The 18547-nt window shown below is 45.1% G+C and overlaps 2 protein-coding genes across 2 annotated transcripts; both read left to right on the top strand.

Moving 5' to 3' along the window:
- Positions 1–361: 361 nt before the first annotated feature.
- LOC311109522 (gamma-crystallin M2-like) lies at positions 362–2114 on the top strand (the record flags this gene model as incomplete). The annotated part of the gene is made up of 3 exons (XM_084152441.1): positions 362–370; positions 700–942; positions 1839–2114. 3 exons carry the CDS (start codon positions 362–364, stop codon positions 2112–2114), a joined length of 528 nt encoding a protein of 175 aa, XP_084008567.1.
- Positions 2115–15102: 12988 nt separating this feature from the next.
- LOC311109521 (gamma-crystallin S-1-like) lies at positions 15103–16403 on the top strand (the record flags this gene model as incomplete). Its single annotated transcript, XM_084152440.1, has 3 exons — positions 15103–15111; positions 15610–15852; positions 16134–16403. 3 exons carry the CDS (start codon positions 15103–15105, stop codon positions 16401–16403), a joined length of 522 nt encoding a protein of 173 aa, XP_084008566.1.
- Between the last annotated feature and the right edge of the window lie 2144 nt (positions 16404–18547).

Raw genomic sequence — 18547 nt, 5'->3', positions numbered from 1 at the left:
CTTTGATATCAGACGAAGAAGATACTTGATCAAGTCCATTTTCCTCAACAGGAGTAGTGGAATAGGAAACACACTCAGTATATCCAAGATGTAAACCCTATAGAAAAATAAATAATCATAAAACAGTCAGAGCAGATTGCTGTGACTTAGGCCTTTATAACATTCCTTTCACTGTTCCATCAATTGTTTGATACAGAGTCATTAGACTGGAACAAAGAGAAATTAAACATGACCAAACCATTTTGCTCATATGCAAATCGGCCTCATTTGGATATCAAAGGCTTTCCACACTCTGCACATTTTGTTTGTACATAAATACTTTGACGGCGCAGCTATGGAAGTAGTTTACAGTGCTGCGAAAATGGTGAAGGTAAGGTGACGCATTAAAAAAATAGTCTGTATTTATAAGTGATGAGTTCGATGCATATACTTATTATTATTACTTATTCAATATAAATGTAGAGCATTTGGGTATATATATGTTTTCATTTATTCATTCATATGCAGCCAATACTCTTCATATTCCTGCAAACACAAAAAGTTAACTTGATAATAGTTTGAAGATATGGCTTTGCCATTTTTATATGCCTTTGAGAATATCTGAATAAAGCTTTAATGTAATGTGTGATCCCGTAGTAATATGATTGTTATTATCCATTACTCACCGCAGAGTATTCTCTGCTTCCCATACTTCCTTAGATCACATTCTACGAGGAAAAGAATTTCCAGGGCCGCTGCTATGAGTGCAGCTCCGACTGTGCCGACCTGCACTCCTACTTCAGCCGCTGCAACTCGGCGCGGGTGGAGAGCGGGGCCTGGGTGCTTTATGAGAAGCCCAACTACAAGGGCTATCAGTACATCCTGAGCCCAGGGGAGTACACAGACAACCAGCAGTGGATGGGCTTCAACGACAGCGTCAAGTCCTGCCGCGCCATCAAAAACGTAAGACGATTCCTTGCAAATCCATTTTTCATTTCATAATTCTCTCCTCTCTACATTCCTAATTCTCTCCTCCCTCCCTCCCTCCCTCCTCCCTCCCTCCCTCCATACTCACTCTCTCTCTATCTCTCTCTCTCTCTCTCTCCTCTGTATGCCTTCAAATTCAAGTAAAAAATAAATGTCTTGGTTCCATAGTTTCCAGCAGTTAATGTGTCTCTTTCATCGCAGAAACTTGTAACGCAAACCAATATGCATTTAGAATTTGCTCTGAAAAATGTGGAAAAAAACGTGGAAAATATGTTTTGATATTCTCGACTAGGAGGTAAGGTAGTACTCCCTCTTGTCTAATATTGTATAAATGTCTATGTTACAGAACGGGGCTGAGATAGTGTTTCATACAGGGTTAAGTGGACTTCAGGCCCATTATGCATCAGGGAATAACACACTGCTCTATAATCCAGCAGACAATACAAGCAGACAAAAGCAGACATTTTTGGCAGCATTTTACCCCATGCCCATCACTTTAAGAGGAAATATGCCAAGAAACCTTTAAAGGGGCATTTTCCTTTAATACTTCATGCCCTTCGAACACGAAAAGAGCAGACGAACAAGTCCACGTTAGACAAAATGCTACAACGTCATGTTGTTTCATAAGAATTGAATGAGTTGCTCTGAATTCAAAAAATCTATTGACCAACATAAGTGAAGCCGATATCTTACATTTTGTAGTTGATTATATTTAACTGGAATGTACGGAAGCTATAGCTATTATGATATCCAACTGAATTTCAGAAGCCTCTGAAACACCCAATATATTATATTACAGTAGATTTGGTATAAAACAAAACTCTAACTAACCCTTCACAATGTTAGTATTTTTCTCCCTGTCTTCCTGCCAGGTGTATGGCAACGTGTGGAAGCTGAGACTGTACGAGAGGCCAGACTTCGGCGGCCAGATGGTGGAGTGGGCCGAGGACTGCCCCTCGGTCTACGAGGCCTTTAAGTTCCGCGAGGTGTACTCGTGCATGGTGACCCACGGCGCCTGGGCCTTCTACGAGCTGCCGAACTACAGGGGACGGCAGTACTTTCTGGAGCGCAGCGAGTACCCCCGTCACACCGACTGGGGCGCCGCATCTGCCGTTGTGGGCTCCTTCCGCAGGATCACAGAGTTCTAGGGCTCTGTGACCTTTGACCTTTGAGTGGGGATCGAGATGTTCTCTGGTCTTATTGAATCTGTGTGTCATGATCCAATAAAAAGTGAACTATTCGCAAATGTCTGAAACTCGTTTTGTGATTTGTTGAGGTGGGATGCAAAACGTAACATCAAGGTTTCATGAGTTCAGTGGTAGGACACCATGATCCTACCACAATGCAAAACTTTTCTGACAAATTAATTTCATAAGCGACAATCTGAGTATTCTAAATGTCAATTAACAAACTGCCTAGCAAACTGGGAACATTCCCAGAACATTAGCTAACATTCCACAGTCCTAAGTTCTAGTTAGGGTTTAAGCTAACTTTAGGATGATAACGTTCCACAAACATTCAAATAATGTTTTTTATCACCAAATATTTTTTTCGAATAAAATGTTTGAAATGAAATATCCTTGGAATGTTCTCCTAACATTCACTAAAATGTTCACAACATCTGTAAAAACTACCGCAGAACATTCCCCTAAGGTTCTCATTAGGTTGCCAGGGTAATGTTCTTATAACATACTGCCACAACAAAATGTGGGAGCAATAGTGGTAGGAGTGTCACGATCGTCTAGAACAGGAGACCAAGGCGCAGCGTTGCGAGTGAACATATTATATTTATTAAATGCTCACAAGAACAAAAACAATAAACAACGAAAGCGTGACGTCCAGTGTACAACACGAACAAAATCCCACCACCCGAAAGAAAAACAGATAGATTAAATATGGCTCCCAATCAGAGACAAACAGCCGACAGCTGACACTCGTTTGCCTCTGATTGGGAGTCACACCGGCAACCATAGAAAATAAACCACCTAGAACACCCACCAGAGAAACAGAAAACATAGAATGGACACACCCTGGCTCAACATATTGAGTCCCCGAGCCAGGGTGTGACAGTACCCCCCCCTAAAGGCGCGGACTGCGACCGCGCCTAAATACGAGCGAAAACAGGGGAGGGCTGGGTGGGCATTCCTCGGCGGCGGCTCCGGCTCTGGGCTAGATCCCCACTCCCTCTCCAACCCCCCAAAGTACCCCTGGTCCTGTCTAGCCCCGCTGGCCGGAGCCGGACTGACGACACGCGCCCCTGGCTTGGTGCGTGGAACAGGAACGGATCGGACCGGGCTGACGATACACACCCCTGGCTTGGTGCGTGGAGCAGGAACGGACCGGAATGGGCTGGCGACGTGCACCACAGACTTGGTGCGGAGAGCAGGAACGAGCCGGACAGGGCTGACGACTCGCATCCCTGGCTTGGTGCGAGTAGCAGGAATGGGTTGGACCAGGCTGGCGACTCGCACCCCTGGCTTGGTGCGAGTGGCAGGAACAGGCCGGGTCGGGCTGGCGACGCACACCGTAGGCTCTGTGCGTGGAGCAGGGACAGGCCGGGCTGGGCTGGCGACGCACACCGTAGGCTTTATGCGTGGAGCAGGAACAGGCCGGGCTGGGCTGGCGACGCACACCGTAGGCTCTGTGCGTGGAGCAGGAACAGGCCGGGCTGGGCTGGCGACGCACACTGTAGGCTTTGTGCGTAGAGCAAGGACAGGCCGGGCTGGGCTGGCGACGCGCACCACATACTCGGTGCGGAGCGCAGGAACGGGCCGGGCTGGGCTGTCGACGCACACCGTAGGTTTGGTGCGGGGAGCAGGAATAGACCGGACCGTACTGGGGACACACACCACTGGCTCCACACCGGGATCTGGAACGGGCCGGACCGGACTGGCAACACCCGCCAGTACCTCTCGCCGTGCCTCTACACCTTCCATCTCCTCTTCTACCAGTAGCCCCCGTAACCTGGCGGCCTCCTCTGCAACCCCGCTGGACCGCTCCATAGCGGCCTCCTGCTGCCCCGATGTCGTGAGCCCCCCCCTAAAAATTTTCTGGGGGTCTCTCCAGGCCTCCAACATTCTCTCCCACCTTTCGCTCCTCTGTCTCCAACCCTCCTCACTCAACTCCTCAATGGGCTTGACCCAGTCGAAGCTGCCACGGAGATCATTTGGCGATGGCCCTTGGACACGCTGCTTGGTCTGGTCTTGGTGGGATTTTCTGTCACGATCGTCTAGAACAGGAGACCAAGGCGCAGCGTTGCGAGTGAACATATTATATTTATTAAATGCTCACAAGAACAAAAACAATAAACAACGAAAGCGTGACGTCCAGTGTACAACACGAACAAAATCCCACCACCCGAAAGAAAAACAGATAGATTAAATATGGCTCCCAATCAGAGACAAACAGCCGACAGCTGACACTCGTTTGCCTCTGATTGGGAGTCACACCGGCAACCATAGAAAATAAACCACCTAGAACACCCACCAGAGAAACAGAAAACATAGAATGGACACACCCTGGCTCAACATATTGAGTCCCCGAGCCAGGGTGTGACAAGGAGGAAACATTACAAGAACGTTCTGCTAATGTTGATGGATATGTTATTCAAAACACTCATAACAACAAGCGGGGAGTATTCCTACAAAGGTCTTATAAAGTTATAGTGTGACATTATGAAATGGTGGTTCTAATAACGTTCTCTGAACATACTTCAGCAATATGTTGGAGCAATGGAGGTTGTTCTAAAAATACATTCCTGGAATATTCAGTTCATGTTGATGGATATATTACTACTAACACATATAACATCAAACAAGAAACATTCCTTATAGACTCTTATAAAGTTATTCTGTTAGGTTATGACATGATGATCCAGAATTGTTCTAAAAACATACTTCACTATAATGGAAGTAGTTCTGAAAACATTGCTGCAATAATCTGCTAATATTGATGTGTAATGTAACATTATTATTGCCAAATTTAAAGAAAATGGCATTTCAATCTTCTGACATCATATTTTATTAGGGTATTGTCCAAACATACAGTGGGGAAAAAAAGTATTTAGTCAGCCACCAATTGTGCAAGTTCTCCCACTTAAAAAGATGAGAGAGGCCTGTAATTTTCATCATAGGTATACGTCAACTATGACAGACAAATTGAGAAAAAATCCAGAAAATCACATTGTAGGATTTTTAATGAATTTATTTGCAAATTATTGTGGAAAATAAGTATTTGGTCACCTACAAACAAGCAAGATTTCTGGCTCTCACAGACCTGTAACTTCTTCTTTAAGAGGCTCCTCTGTCCTCCACTCGTTACCTGTATTAATGGCACCTGTTTGAACTTGTTATCAGTATAAAAGACATCTGTCCACAACCTCAAACAGTCACACTCCAAATTCTACTATGGCCAAGACCAAAGAGCTGTCAAAGGACACCAGAAACAAAATTGTAGACCTGCACCAGGCTGGGAAGACTGAATCTGCAATAGGTAAGCAGCTTGGTTTGAAGAAATCAACTGTGGGAGCAATTATTAGGAAATGGAAGACATACAAGACCACTGATAATCTCCCTCGATCTGGGGCTCCACGCAAGATCTCACCCCGTGGGGTCAAAATGATCACAAGAATGGTGAGCAAAAACCCCAGAACCACACGGGGGGGCCTAGTGAATGACCTGCAGAGAGCTGGGACCAAAGTAACAAAGCCTACCATCAGTAACACACTACGCCGCCAGGGACTCAAATCCTGCAGTGCCAGACGTGTCCCCCTGCTTAAGCCAGTACATGTCCAGGCCCATCTGAAGTTTGCTAGAGTGCATTTGGATGATCCAGAAGAGGATTGGGTGAATGTCATATGGTCAGATGAAACCAAAATATAACTTTTTGGTAAAAACTAAACTCGTCGTGTTTGGAGGACAAAGAATGCTGAGTTGCATCCAAAGAACACCATACCTACTGTGAAACATGGGGGTGGAAACATCATGCTTTGGGGCTGTTTTTCTGCAAAGGGACCAGGAGGACTGATCCGTGTAAAGGAAAGAATGAATGGGGCCATGTATCGTGAGATTTTGAGTGAAAACCTCCTTCCATCAGCAAGGGCATTGAAGATGAAACGTGGCTGGGTCTTTCAGCATGACAATGATCCCAAACACACCGCCCGGGCAACGAAGGAGTGGCTTCGTAAGAAGCATTTCAAGGTACCCTTTCCCACCTTGAGAAAAGGAACACCTATGTGGAATGCTATTCATTGACTACAGCTCAGCATTCAACACCATAGTGCCCACAAAGCTCATCACTGAGCTAAGGACCCTGGGACTAAACACCTCCCTCTGCAACTGGATCCTGGACTTCCTGACGGGCAGTCCCCAGGTGGTAAGGGTAGGCAACAACACATCTGCCACGCTGATACTCAACACGGGGGCCACTCAGGGGTGCGTGCTTAGTCCCCTCCTGTACTCCCTGTTCACCCACGACTGCGTGGCCAAACACGACTCCAACACCATCATTAAGTTTGCTGACGACACAACAGTGGTAGGCCTGATCACCGACAATGATGAGACAGCCTATAAGGAGGAGGTCAGAGACCTGGCAGTGTGGTGCCAGGACAACATACTCTCCCTCAATGTGAGCAAGACAAAGGAGCTGATCGTGGACTACAGGAAAAGGCAGGCAGAACAGGCCCCCATTAACATCGACGGGGCTTTAGTGGAGCGGGTAGAGAGTTTCAAGTTCCTTGGTGTCCACATCACCATCAAACTATCATGGTCCAAACACACCAAGACAGTCGCGAAGAGGGCACGACAACACATTTTCTGACCGTAAGGCACTACAGAGGGTAGTGCGTACGGCCCAGTACATCACTGGGGCCAAGCTTCCTGCCATCCATGACCTATATACTAGGCGGTGTCAGAGGAAAGCCCAAAAAATTGTCAAAGACTCCAGTCACCCAAGTCATAGACTGTTCTCTCTGCTACCGCACAGCAAGCGGTACCAGAGCGCAAAGTCTAGGACCAAAAGGCTCCTTAACAGCTTCTACCCCCAAGCCATAAGACTGTTGAACAAATAATAAAATGCCCACCGAGACTATTTACATTGACCCCCCCCCCCCCCATTTGTTTTTACACTGCTGCTACTCGCTGTCTATTATCTATGCATAGTCCCCCTGTATATAGCCTCGTTATTGTTATTTTATTGTGTTACATTTATCATTTTTTACTTTAGTTTATTTGGTAAATATTTTCTGAACTCTTTCTTTAACTGCATTGTTGGTTAAGGGCTTGTAAGTAAGCATTTCACAGTAAGGTCTACACCTGTTATATTCGGTGCATGTGACAAATAAAGTTTGATTTGATTTGAACATTTTATTTTATCATTCCGGGAACATAGTAATAATATTCAAAGAACATTGAGAGAATGTCATTACAACTGGAAAGATGTTATGTTTTGGGAACCTCTGTCACGCCCTGACCTATAGAACTCTAGTTAGTTTGGTCAGGGTGTGCATGTTTAGTTCAATGTTGTGGTAGATCTATGTTTAGATCTATGTTTTCTATTTCTACGTTTGGCCGGGTGTGATTCCCAATCAGAGGCAGCTGTCGCTCGTTGTCTCTGATTGGGGATCATACTTAGGCAGCCAGTTTTCCTGCCTGGGTTGTGGGATCTTGTTTGTGTTCGGTGAGTTTTGCTTGTTAGTGTATAGCCTTCCGACGTCACGTCACGTTTTGTATGTTTATTCAGTTTAATAAACATGTATGCATTTCACGCTGCGCCTTGGTCTGACCGTTCTTCAACGAACGTGACAGAAGATCCCACCAAAAATGGACCAAGCAGCGTGCCCAGGAGCAGACATCCTGGACATGGGAGGAGATCCTGGACGGTAAGGGATCTTGGACATGGGAGGAGATTCAGGCTGGGATGGATCGCCGTCCTTGGGAGGAGACGGTGGAGGCCCGGGTTAGAGAGGAGCAACGGCAACACAGAAGGCGCCGGCCGAGGCAGAAGCCTGAGAGACAGCCCCAAGAAAAACATTTTGGAGGGGCTAAAATGGTGGTCAGGGATTGACAGAGAAGAGCCCCGACAACTGCACTCGTGGGGGCTCAAGGAGGAGTCCTCACTGGAGGAGGACTGGGCGCGGAGAGTAAAAGACTGGTACAGTCGGAGATCTCTAACGTCAGTTCCCAGTCCGGTACACCTCGTGCCTGCGTCTCGCACCACGCCCTGACCTATAGAACTCTAGTTAGTTTGGTCAGGGTGTGCATGTTTAGTTCAATGTTGTGGTAGATCTAGGTTTTCTATTTCTACGTTTGGCCGGGTGTGATTCCCAATCAGAGGCAGCTGTCGCTCGTTGTCTCTGATTGGGGATCATACTTAGGCAGCCAGTTTTCCTGCCTGGGTTGTGGGATCTTGTTTGTGTTCAGTGAGTTTTGCTTGTTAGTGTATAGCCTTCCAACGTTTCGTTGCCTTTTGTTGTTTTGTATGTTTATTCAGTTTAATAAACATGTATGCATTTCACGCTGTGCCTTGGTCTGACCCGTTCTTCAACGAACGTGACAACCTCTCTATTGTCATGTTCCCACAACCTAAATACATGTTTTAGGTACTTTTAAAGAATATATATTTTTTTAAATAATAATGATTATAATATTTTCAATGATGTTCTGATTTAATCTCTTCAGTTTTTGTTGGAAAGGGTTAATACTGAAGAGAAAAAGATCCAATCGGGATTTTTCTTTGCTGGTTTCTGGGGAGATAAATCAAGTTAGCTAAGTCAGCCATTGGCTAGGCCATCAGAAGCTAGATAAAAGCATCTGCCATTCAACTGTATTAGGGCAAAATTTTGACAGTGGAATCAGCAATCACATTTTAACTTAATGAGTGGGACTGTTACAAAAACGTATGGAAACCTCTGCCTTTTTGAAGGCCAACAGGTCACTTATCAATAGCGAACAGCTAGCTTTTGCTGTCAGCTAGTTTGTAGCGGCTGCAGCAGGTGTTATCAAAGAACATGTTGCTAATTTGTTAGCTTCTCCCTCTTCAAGAATAACTTTCAACAAGAAGTTACGTTTCAAATGATCATCATCTGGTGAGTGGAACTGTGTTTTTTATTGCTGCCTGCTTGCTGTTAGCCATCTCTTTGAAAATAACTTGTGTGAAACATTGTTGCATTTAAAGTGGAACTGACAGCATTTTAGCAACATTCAATCTTATTAAAATCTGTTCATATACACCCCCAGGAAGAGTATGACACTTTAAAAAATGACGTCTGACAAACAACCACTTTGATATGGTAGGACCGTGCGTTTGGACAATTAATAGACACTGCAGTAAATAAAACCGAATAAAAACATCTGTCTTGTCCAGGAACAGGAGTCTACACAGACCGGTGCGCTATAGCCAATCAGAGCTGCAGTAGACCTTCATACAAACAAGCCATTTGCTACACTGGTCTGCCATAATTCACTTTGAACTGGACTGTTTGTTTACAGGCAGTTGCAACAGCGCGACTTTAGATCATTATAATGCATTTGCCAAAAGCCACAAAATACACCTGAATCGATTTCTGCAAATATGTAAACACCACGGGAGTCCTCTTACTTTTGGGAACTTTACAGTCCTATTGATCAAACAACCATGAAAATGTAGGCTATCTCTCCCTCAGTTATGCACATCAACAACAATAAGATCAACAACTAATGCTAGCCAGAGCAAGATGAGGTCAAATCTAACGAAGGAACATTAGATAAACCCTCTCAAACTTCTTCAGCTAGTTGGCCGTCAAAATTGCACTGATAAACGATCAGGAATTGTAGCCTCCTTGTCCTTCTGCAGCTTGCCTGCCAATGCATGCTTATCCCAACCAAGCACCCAAGCTAACTGGCTAAAGTTGGCTAGCTTGCTAGCTAGCTACTTCCAGACACAAATGAGAGAACACCTCACTCTGACCATTTTACTCACCGTAGCAGAGCTGGTTCGGCTGTTTACATGTTATCTAGAGCGTTCTTGACTAACTATTGTCACGCCCTGACTCTGGGGACTCTTATTTGTTGAGTCAGGGTGTGATTTTCTATGTTGTGTAGTTCTATGTTTTCTATCTAGTATGTCTAGATCTATGTTTGGCCGGGTGTGTTTCCCAATCAGAAGCAGCTGTCGCTCGTTGTCTCTGATTGGGGAGCATACTTAGGCAGCCTATTGGCAATTATGTGTTGTGGGATCTTGTTCCGTATAAGGTATGTTGTTTGTGTCTACCTTGACTTCACGTTTCGTTTATTGTTTTGTCGAGTGTTTATTAAGTTTAAATAAACATGTATGCATATCACGCTGCGCCTTGGTCTGACCCGTCTATGAACAAACGTGACAGAAGATCCCACCAAACGAGGACCAAGCAGCGTGTCCAGGAGCAGACAGCCTGGACCTGGGAGGAGATCCTGGACGGTAAGGGATCCTGGACTTGGGAGGAGATTCAGGCTGGGATGGATCGCCATCCTTGGGAGGAGACAGTTGAGGCCCGGTATAGAGAGGAGAAACGGCGCCAACAATGCCGACGACGGAGACCCGAGAGGCAACCCCAATAAAAAATTTTGGGGGGGCACACGGTGTGGACGACAAGGCAGCAGGAGGCCGTTAAAGGGCGGGTCTGCAGGTTAGGAGAGGAGGCCACTATGTTACGGGGGCTATTGGTTCAGAGGGAGCAGGAGTTATTTGGTCAGAGGGAGGCGCTACAGGAGGCTAAAAGGGAGAAGGAAAGTGTAGAGGCACGGCGAAAGGAGCTGGTTAGGCAGCAGAAGGAGCGGGGGTTAATAAAGGAACCCAGTCCCGCTCCTCGCACCAAGCAAGTGGTGCGTGTTGCCAGTCCGGTCTGGCCCGTTCCTGCTCCCCGCACTAAGCCAGTGGTGCGTGTTCCCAGTACGGCCCGACCCGTTCCTGCTCCTCGCACCAAGCCAGTGGTGCGCGTCGCCAGCCCGGCCCGGCCTGTTCCTCGCACCAAGCCAGTGGTGCGCGTCGGCAGCCCGGCCCGGCCTGTTCCTGCTCCTCGCACCAAGCCAGTGGTGCGCGTCGCCAGCCCGGCCCGGCCTGTTCCTGCTCCTCGCACCAAGCCAGTGGTGCGCGTCGCCAGCCCGGCCCGGCCTGTTCCTGTTCCTCGCACCAAGCCAGTGGTGCGCGTCGGCAGCCCGGCCCGGCCTGTTCCTGCTCCTCGCACCAAGCCAGTGGTGTGCGTCGGCAGCCCGGCCTGTTCCTGCTCCTCGCACCAAGCCAGTGGTGCGCGTCGCCAGCCCGGCCCGGCCTGTTCCTGCTCCTCGCACCAAGCCAGTGGTGCGCGTCGCCAGCCCGGCCCGGCCTGTTCCTGCTCCTCGCACCAAGCCAGTGGTGCGCGTCGCCAGCCCGGCACGGCCTGTTCCTGCTCCTCGCACCAAGCCAGTGGTGCGCGTCGCCAGCCCGGCCCGGCCTGTTCCTGCTCCTCGCAATAAGCCAGTGATGCGCGTCGCCAGTCCGGCCCGGCCTGTTCCCGCTCCTCGCACCAAGCCAGTGGTGCATGTTCCTAGTCTGGTTCGGCCCGTGCCTGCTCCTCGCACCAGACCAGTGGTGAGTGTGTCCAGTCCGGCACGGCCCGTGCCCGTTCCACCGGTGCCTGGTCCGGCACCAGTCAGCAGCTCCAGTCCGGAGCCAGAGTAGTCCGCTCCACCGGTGCCTGATCCAGCTCCTGTCAGCTGCTCCAGTCCGGAGCCAGAGCAGTCCGCTCCACCGGTGCCTGATCCAGCTCCGGTCAGCTGCTCCACTCCGGAGCCAGAGCAGTCCACTCCACCGGGGTCCAGTCCAGATCCGGTCAGCGGCGCCACTCCGGAGCTAGAGCAGTCCGCTCCACTGGTGCCTAGTCCAGCTCCGGTCAGTAGCTCCAGTCCGGAGCCTGAGTAGTCCGCTCCACTGGTTTCCGGTCCAGCTCCGGTCAGCGGCTCCAGTCCAGACCCAGACGTCAGCCCCTCTCCAGGTTCGGGGTCTCCCACACCAGGGTCCAGACAGGGCTTGGAGTATAGTGGGAGGAAGCAGCGCGCCGAGGTCCAGACCAGACCAGGGGCGCAACAGGGAGGCGGAGAATAGGTGGTTGTCACGTCCGGAGCCGGATCCGCCTCCGAGGCGGAATGTGGGTGTGCTTTTCTATGTTGTGTAGTTCTATGTTTTCTATCTAGTATGTCTAGATCTATGTTTGGCCGGGTGTGTTTCCCAATCAGAGGCAGCTGTCGCTCGTTGTCTCTGATTGGGGAGCATACTTAGGCAGCCTATTGGGAATTAGGTGTTGTGGGATCTTGTTCCGTATAAGGTATGTTGTTTGTGTCTACCTTGGACTTCACGTTTCGTTTCGTTTCTTGTTTTGTCGAGTGTTTATTAAGTTTAAATAAACATGTATGCATATCACGCTGAGCCTTGGTCTGACCCGTCTATGAACGAACGTAACAACTATTACATTTTTTGCCTATATTTACTGACACTGGTCATATTCAGCAGGTGTTGCACGTTCGTAAATTCATCAATTATTCTGCACTCTGGCATCGAAGTAGATAGCCAGAGTGAATTTACGAACGCAAGAGATATGCAAACTGTATAACAGTCGTTCAAGTTCTTGCTAGCTAACCAAATGACACCTGCATCTCTAGCTGTGTATAGCCACCAAAACATGATAGGAGGGGAAAAGTCACTCACTCACCCACTCCTCCAATGGCATGACATGACATCCTCCTAGCAGCTAGCTAGCTATCTAGCAAACGTTAGGCTCCGTGTTTTTAGCTTGCTACATTAATAGATACGCTAGCCTATTAGCCACGTTATGACTGACTTGTGATCATTGCCCTTGCTAGTTTGATTGTATTTGACATTCCCAGCCTTAGTTACATTCGTCCATTTTTGTCCAGAATATTGAGTCATTGAAACTGAAATGGTGCATCCTGAATGGAGGCAGCAAACAATGTCCCAGGCCAGCTGTGATTTACAACCTGATATTTTCTGGACTACCAAGAAATGTATTGGTGAATGATATTAATCATGCATTGAACTGCATCCATCTATTCTGCCAACAATGTGTTAGTGTACGTCATGGAGCATTGAGTCAAATAGAACATATTTTAAAAACCTTTTATAAAGTTGGTTTTGTAGCATGAACTGGGGATTTTATATTTGTTACTGATAATATGTTTATTTCATATCTGCAAAGTAGTTTAAAAAAAGAAAAAAGTAATGTAAATGTAGTTAAAACGCTGTCAGTTCCACTTTAAACTTTGGGTCACCGGTTACTTTGTATGCTAAACGGAAATGTTTTTTGCAATAGTTGTACATTTCGATTGGGAAATGCTTACTGGTTGTGTTTTTATATTCTTATGATTGGGACCTACTGGCTTATTATGTCAGAGTTTGTGGACTGCTTATCATTTAACTATGCAGTGGTGTAGTGGTGCCTGGAGAAGTATACTCTAATGTTGCCCAGAATGTTTTTTAATGAGTTTTCCTATAGATTTTTCAGATTTTCACTCTTAAAATAATTTTAAAAAACGTTTTATAGAAAAAAGTTGAACATTTGATGGTCTAGGTCCACAACAATGCTTAAACCACGTCAATCTGATTGGGTGGGCCTGTCAGGGCCTGACTGGGTGGGCCTCTGTCCATCCATGTCTACGCCCCTGATGCAAACAGCGCATGATGACAATTGCGCATCACAAATAGCCTACTAACCAACACTTTGTACTAAACTTTTTCAGTACCTGGTTTGCATAACCATTGTTGCCTTAGTTAGCATTTACTGGTAGATATCGTAAGTTGAAACGTCTTTCCTACAATACCCGCTACGGTGAGCTGCTCCATGACAAAACCAGTTGAGAGCTGCACACTCTTGTTGCCTGCAGATGATATTCCCGCTGAAACTAGGCTATGTGTGCAGAGCGCATGTGAATATATTTCACGTACTTTGCGATTGTGTAAACTACTTTGTGCATGATTTCTCTATTGTACCACATAATTGATCAATCGTACACCTCCACTACACTACCTTGATACGCAACAGTAGGGATTAAGAAGTGAGTGTAAGCAATGCACACTGAAAAAAAAGTGGGTATCCGGTTTATACCTGTGTATATCCTCCACTACACCACTGGCCCTTTGTTGAACAAAAAGTGCACTCCTACATGAGTACGCTGGTATTACGGTTGCTGTCCTTTCAGCATCACGAACCTGTCACACTGAAGGCCTATAGGTTCGCCACTGCGCAAACATGTCTATAATAGATATAACGGCTGTTAGGCTATTAATATTTAAAGAAAGGAGTGTATATATTTGGCCTGGCGAAGTGGTTTTATGTGCTGACTGAATGGAAGCTGATAAAAACAATTTTTATCCGCTGGTCTCGACTGGTCTCGGGAAGAAATGATGAGCCCTCACTGTCCGAGACCCAGTCAAGACCGAGTGCAAATGTATCCCCGACATCGAGACAAGACCGAGACACTCAATATGTGGTCTCGAGACCTCTCGAGTACTACAACACTGATATCTGGTATGTTACATTGTCTTTTGTCTTCCATTAGTTTCCATGCAGTCTCTCCTCTTTGTACATAACCTGCTTTCAGGGTACAATTACAAATTAGTCATTTTGAAATGTTGGTGAACTATCCCTTTAAGAGTTGTTATAGGCATCATCATAAGCACCATCAGCAGTGGAAAAAATATGCACAATAATAGTCCTGTTGTGCAGACCAGATCTGTTGTCCTGTTGTGCAGAACATAACTGTTGTCCTGTTGTGGAGACCAGACCTGTTACAGGTTCTTTGACAAATTAAAAAGGATGGGCCCCGACCCAAAACATTTGATATCAAACCAATGTCCTCTAGTGCCCTTGTTTTGGTCAGCATGGTGTAAGGTATAAAGTGCATTTGGGATGGTTTGCATTTGTCTTTGTTTGTAGATCGGGGCATCAGTGCTTCGGAACAATGTGATGAGTCGGGATAAATATTTCAATTGCTGATTGAATATATCCAATTCAAACAGTGCTAAGTAACCATGTGCTTGCTTTTATTGTCCTGGCAGCGTATAAAGAGAATATTGGTGGAGCCTGGTGGTTTAATGTTTAATGTATCATGCCTGGCCTACTGATCATTAACCATGGAAAAGGTAAGCAGAGTTATTGATAAAGCTATCACATAAAGTTATTGATAAAGCTATCACATAAAGTTATTGATAAAGCTATCACATGAAGTTATTGATAAAGCTATCACATAAAGTTATTGATAAAGCTATCACATAAAGTTATTGATAAAGCTATCACATAAAGTTATTGATAAAGCTATCACAAAGTTATTGATAAAGCAATCACATGAAGTTATTGATAAAGCAGTCACATTAAGATATTGATAAAGCTATCACATGAAGTTATTGATAAAGCTATCACAAAGTTATCTAAGTTATCATAAAGCATAACTCTATAGTAAATTAAATACAAACTGCATATATCTTTGAAGTTGCAGAGTAACTCATAATATGTATTATACAACGGGGGGGTCTAATCCTGAATGCTGATTGGTTAAAACCGCATTCCAGCCGGTGTCTATTCCACAAGTTACCACCGGCTTCTCGGGCATTATCACTTAATTATATGATGTTTCGTGTCAGATCACCTTCTACGAGGACCGGAACTACCAGGGGCAGTACTATGAGTGCGACAGTGACTCCAGTGACCTGCACACCTTCCTCAGCCGCTGTAACTCGGTCAGGGTGGAGGGAGGATTCTGGGTGGTGTACGAGAGGCCCAACTACATGGGCTTCCAGTACGTGCTGACCCCTGGAGAGTACCCTGACTACCAGCGCTGGATGGGCTTTAATGACACCGTCAGGTCATGTCGCATCATTAGGAATGTGAGTAGAGCGGATGGATTGACAATATGAGACTCTTTGAAAGAGTTCATATGGAATAGAGAAGTATAACCAACCTGTAATCATTTTACCCCCACACTTACAGAGCTTGTTCCTAACAAAACCCTACTACCCTACTCTAAATGTATATTACATGTCCGATTGTGCAGCAGTTATTATTCAACCATAAAGGGGCAGGTCAAGATATCATTTTCTATTTAGATGGTCATATCTTCCCTAAAACATTTTTATGCTTTAACATTTCTTTGTTGTTGTGATTCCAGGTGGGCAACTCGTGGAGAATGAAGCTGTGGGAGAAGCCTAACTTTGAGGGCCAGAGCATGGAGGTGGCAGACAACATGCCCTCCTTCCAGGAGCGCTGGCACAGCCGCGAGGTGAACTCCTGCAAGGTGTTCGAAGGCGCCTGGGTTTTCTTTGAGCACCCCAACTACAGGGGGCGCCAGTACCTGCTGGAGAGGGGCGAGTACAGACGCCACACCGAGTGGTGGGGCATGCAGGCTAACGTTGGCTCCATCCGCCGCGTCAAGGAGTAATAGACATATCACCACCAAAGGCTAAATAAGATATCCGCTGTGTCAAGTAGTACGACACGTCACCACCAAGGGTTGATTATGTGTATGATTGTGTAAGAAGTACAAATAAAGATGTGTTGAAAATAAAAAGCTTGTTTGCAATATGTTCCTTTCTAATTAAAGTGTTACTTAGAGATTACTCTCTTGCTAACTCACAAAAATGATTCGTACAATTCCACATGTCAAAGCCGTATTAAGTACATGTTTCCTCAATAAAGAAGTTATCAGCAAAGTCAGAGCTAGAGTGTATGAAATACCAGAGCAGTTAAATCAAGTATGACTTAAAACATAAAATGTACCACTCAATCTTAGGTCATTATGCACAAAGGAATAGTCTTCTTTTTCACTAACTTACCTTTTATAGCATGCAACATTTATCAACATAGAGAGAGGAAGAGTTATTATCTTCTGTTCTTCTTTATGTATTCTTGAACTTCAGACAGACTGAATTGAGCTAATAGGGTATTCTTCATTTTAGACTTATTTCACATTTCTCGTTTTCCAAAAACATACAAATATTTATACTCTCCCATTTTTATAAAAACACACACTTTTTTTGGTTAGTACAATATATATGCAATTAATTATATACATTTGACCAAAATACTTATCTTGGAAATATCCACAAAATAATTGTGTTTGAACCAAAACAAAGGTCAGAGGTTACCAAGCGTTACAGGTGAGCTAGCTAGGTCCCTGTTCCAGGATCTGTAGATGCACAACCACTAAAGAAAGAATATGTAAATATATATATTAAACATTTCCTAAAAAAGTACACTTTTTATTTAATAAAAACAAAAGAAAAGATAAGACATTGCTGATTGAAATAGCTGATGTTGTCCAAATGTCCAATTCATTCTGATATCTACAACTGCCCTCTCAACACCGCAAAATATGCTGTACATTATACCTACGTAGTCTCATGTTTTCATGTCAGGCATGAAACCATGGAGTGAATTTCACAACACACAATCCTACGGCTTTACCTCACCGACCTAAAGACCTGCAGAAATAAAACTGCAATTTGTGGTTGCATAAGTCAATGGCAGCAGAAGGCTTGCAAAAGAGGATGCTATGCACTTTTACAACTATCTATGATTTCTAATCCACGAAGGGGCTGGGATGGGCCTACAACTGTTTCCCTGTGCTATATTCTGCAGAGGAAGTCCTCTGTAGAAAGACTGTATGCTGGTAGTTGGTCAGAGTGCACATACTGATTCAACAGAAAGGTAAAGCATATCGGTATATGCTTTATAACTTGTTATAAGCATGTATATGAGCTGTTATAATGTCTTATAATAAGGCTTATAGTATGCCTTTATTTGTATGACATGTTCAATGGAAACCAAGTTTAAAAACTCTGATGCGTTTCGGCTGCATGGCCTTCGTCAGGGAGTACAAAGATATGATAATACAATGTCCTTTTTTGAACAGCTTTTTCCAATCAACCCTGATTTGAAGAGGGAGTTGTTACATAATTCATTGGATAACATATCTACAGTATTTCACTTTTTGATGAGTATAGTATTGCTCACTCCCTCTTCAAATCAGGGTTGATTGGAAAAAGCTGTTCAAAAGAGGACATTGTATTATCATATCTTTGTACTCCCTGACGAAGTCCATGCAGCCGAAACGCATCAGAGTTTTAAAACTTTGTTTCCATTGAACATGCCATACAAATAAATACATTTAAATTAATTATATGAAGAGGGCCTTGGTCCTCCTTTCTTTATGATGAGCAATTTACACCTTTTACCAAAGAGCACCTTCTGTCTACTAAAACCTACTATTGTGCACCTTAGCAACACCTTCTGTCTACTAAAACCTACTATTGTGTACCTTAGCAACACCTTCTGTCTACTAAAACCTACTATTGTGTACCTTAGCAACACCTTCTGTCTACTAAAATCTACTATTGTGTACCTTAGCAACACCTTCTGTCTACTAAAACCTACTATTGTGTACCTTAGCAACACCTTCTGTCTACTAAAACCTACTATTGTGTACCTTAGCAACACCTTCTGTCTACTAAAACCTACTATTGTGTACCTTAGCAACACCTTCTGTCTACTAAAATCTACTATTGCGTACCTTAGCAACACCTT

The sequence above is a fragment of the Coregonus lavaretus genome, assembly GCF_964263955.1.
Source record: "Coregonus lavaretus genome assembly, chromosome: 35".
NCBI classification, from domain to species: Eukaryota; Metazoa; Chordata; class Actinopteri; order Salmoniformes; family Salmonidae; genus Coregonus; species Coregonus lavaretus.
Note: the sequence above shows the minus strand (reverse complement) of the source record. Positions and strands in the feature narration are given on the sequence as shown.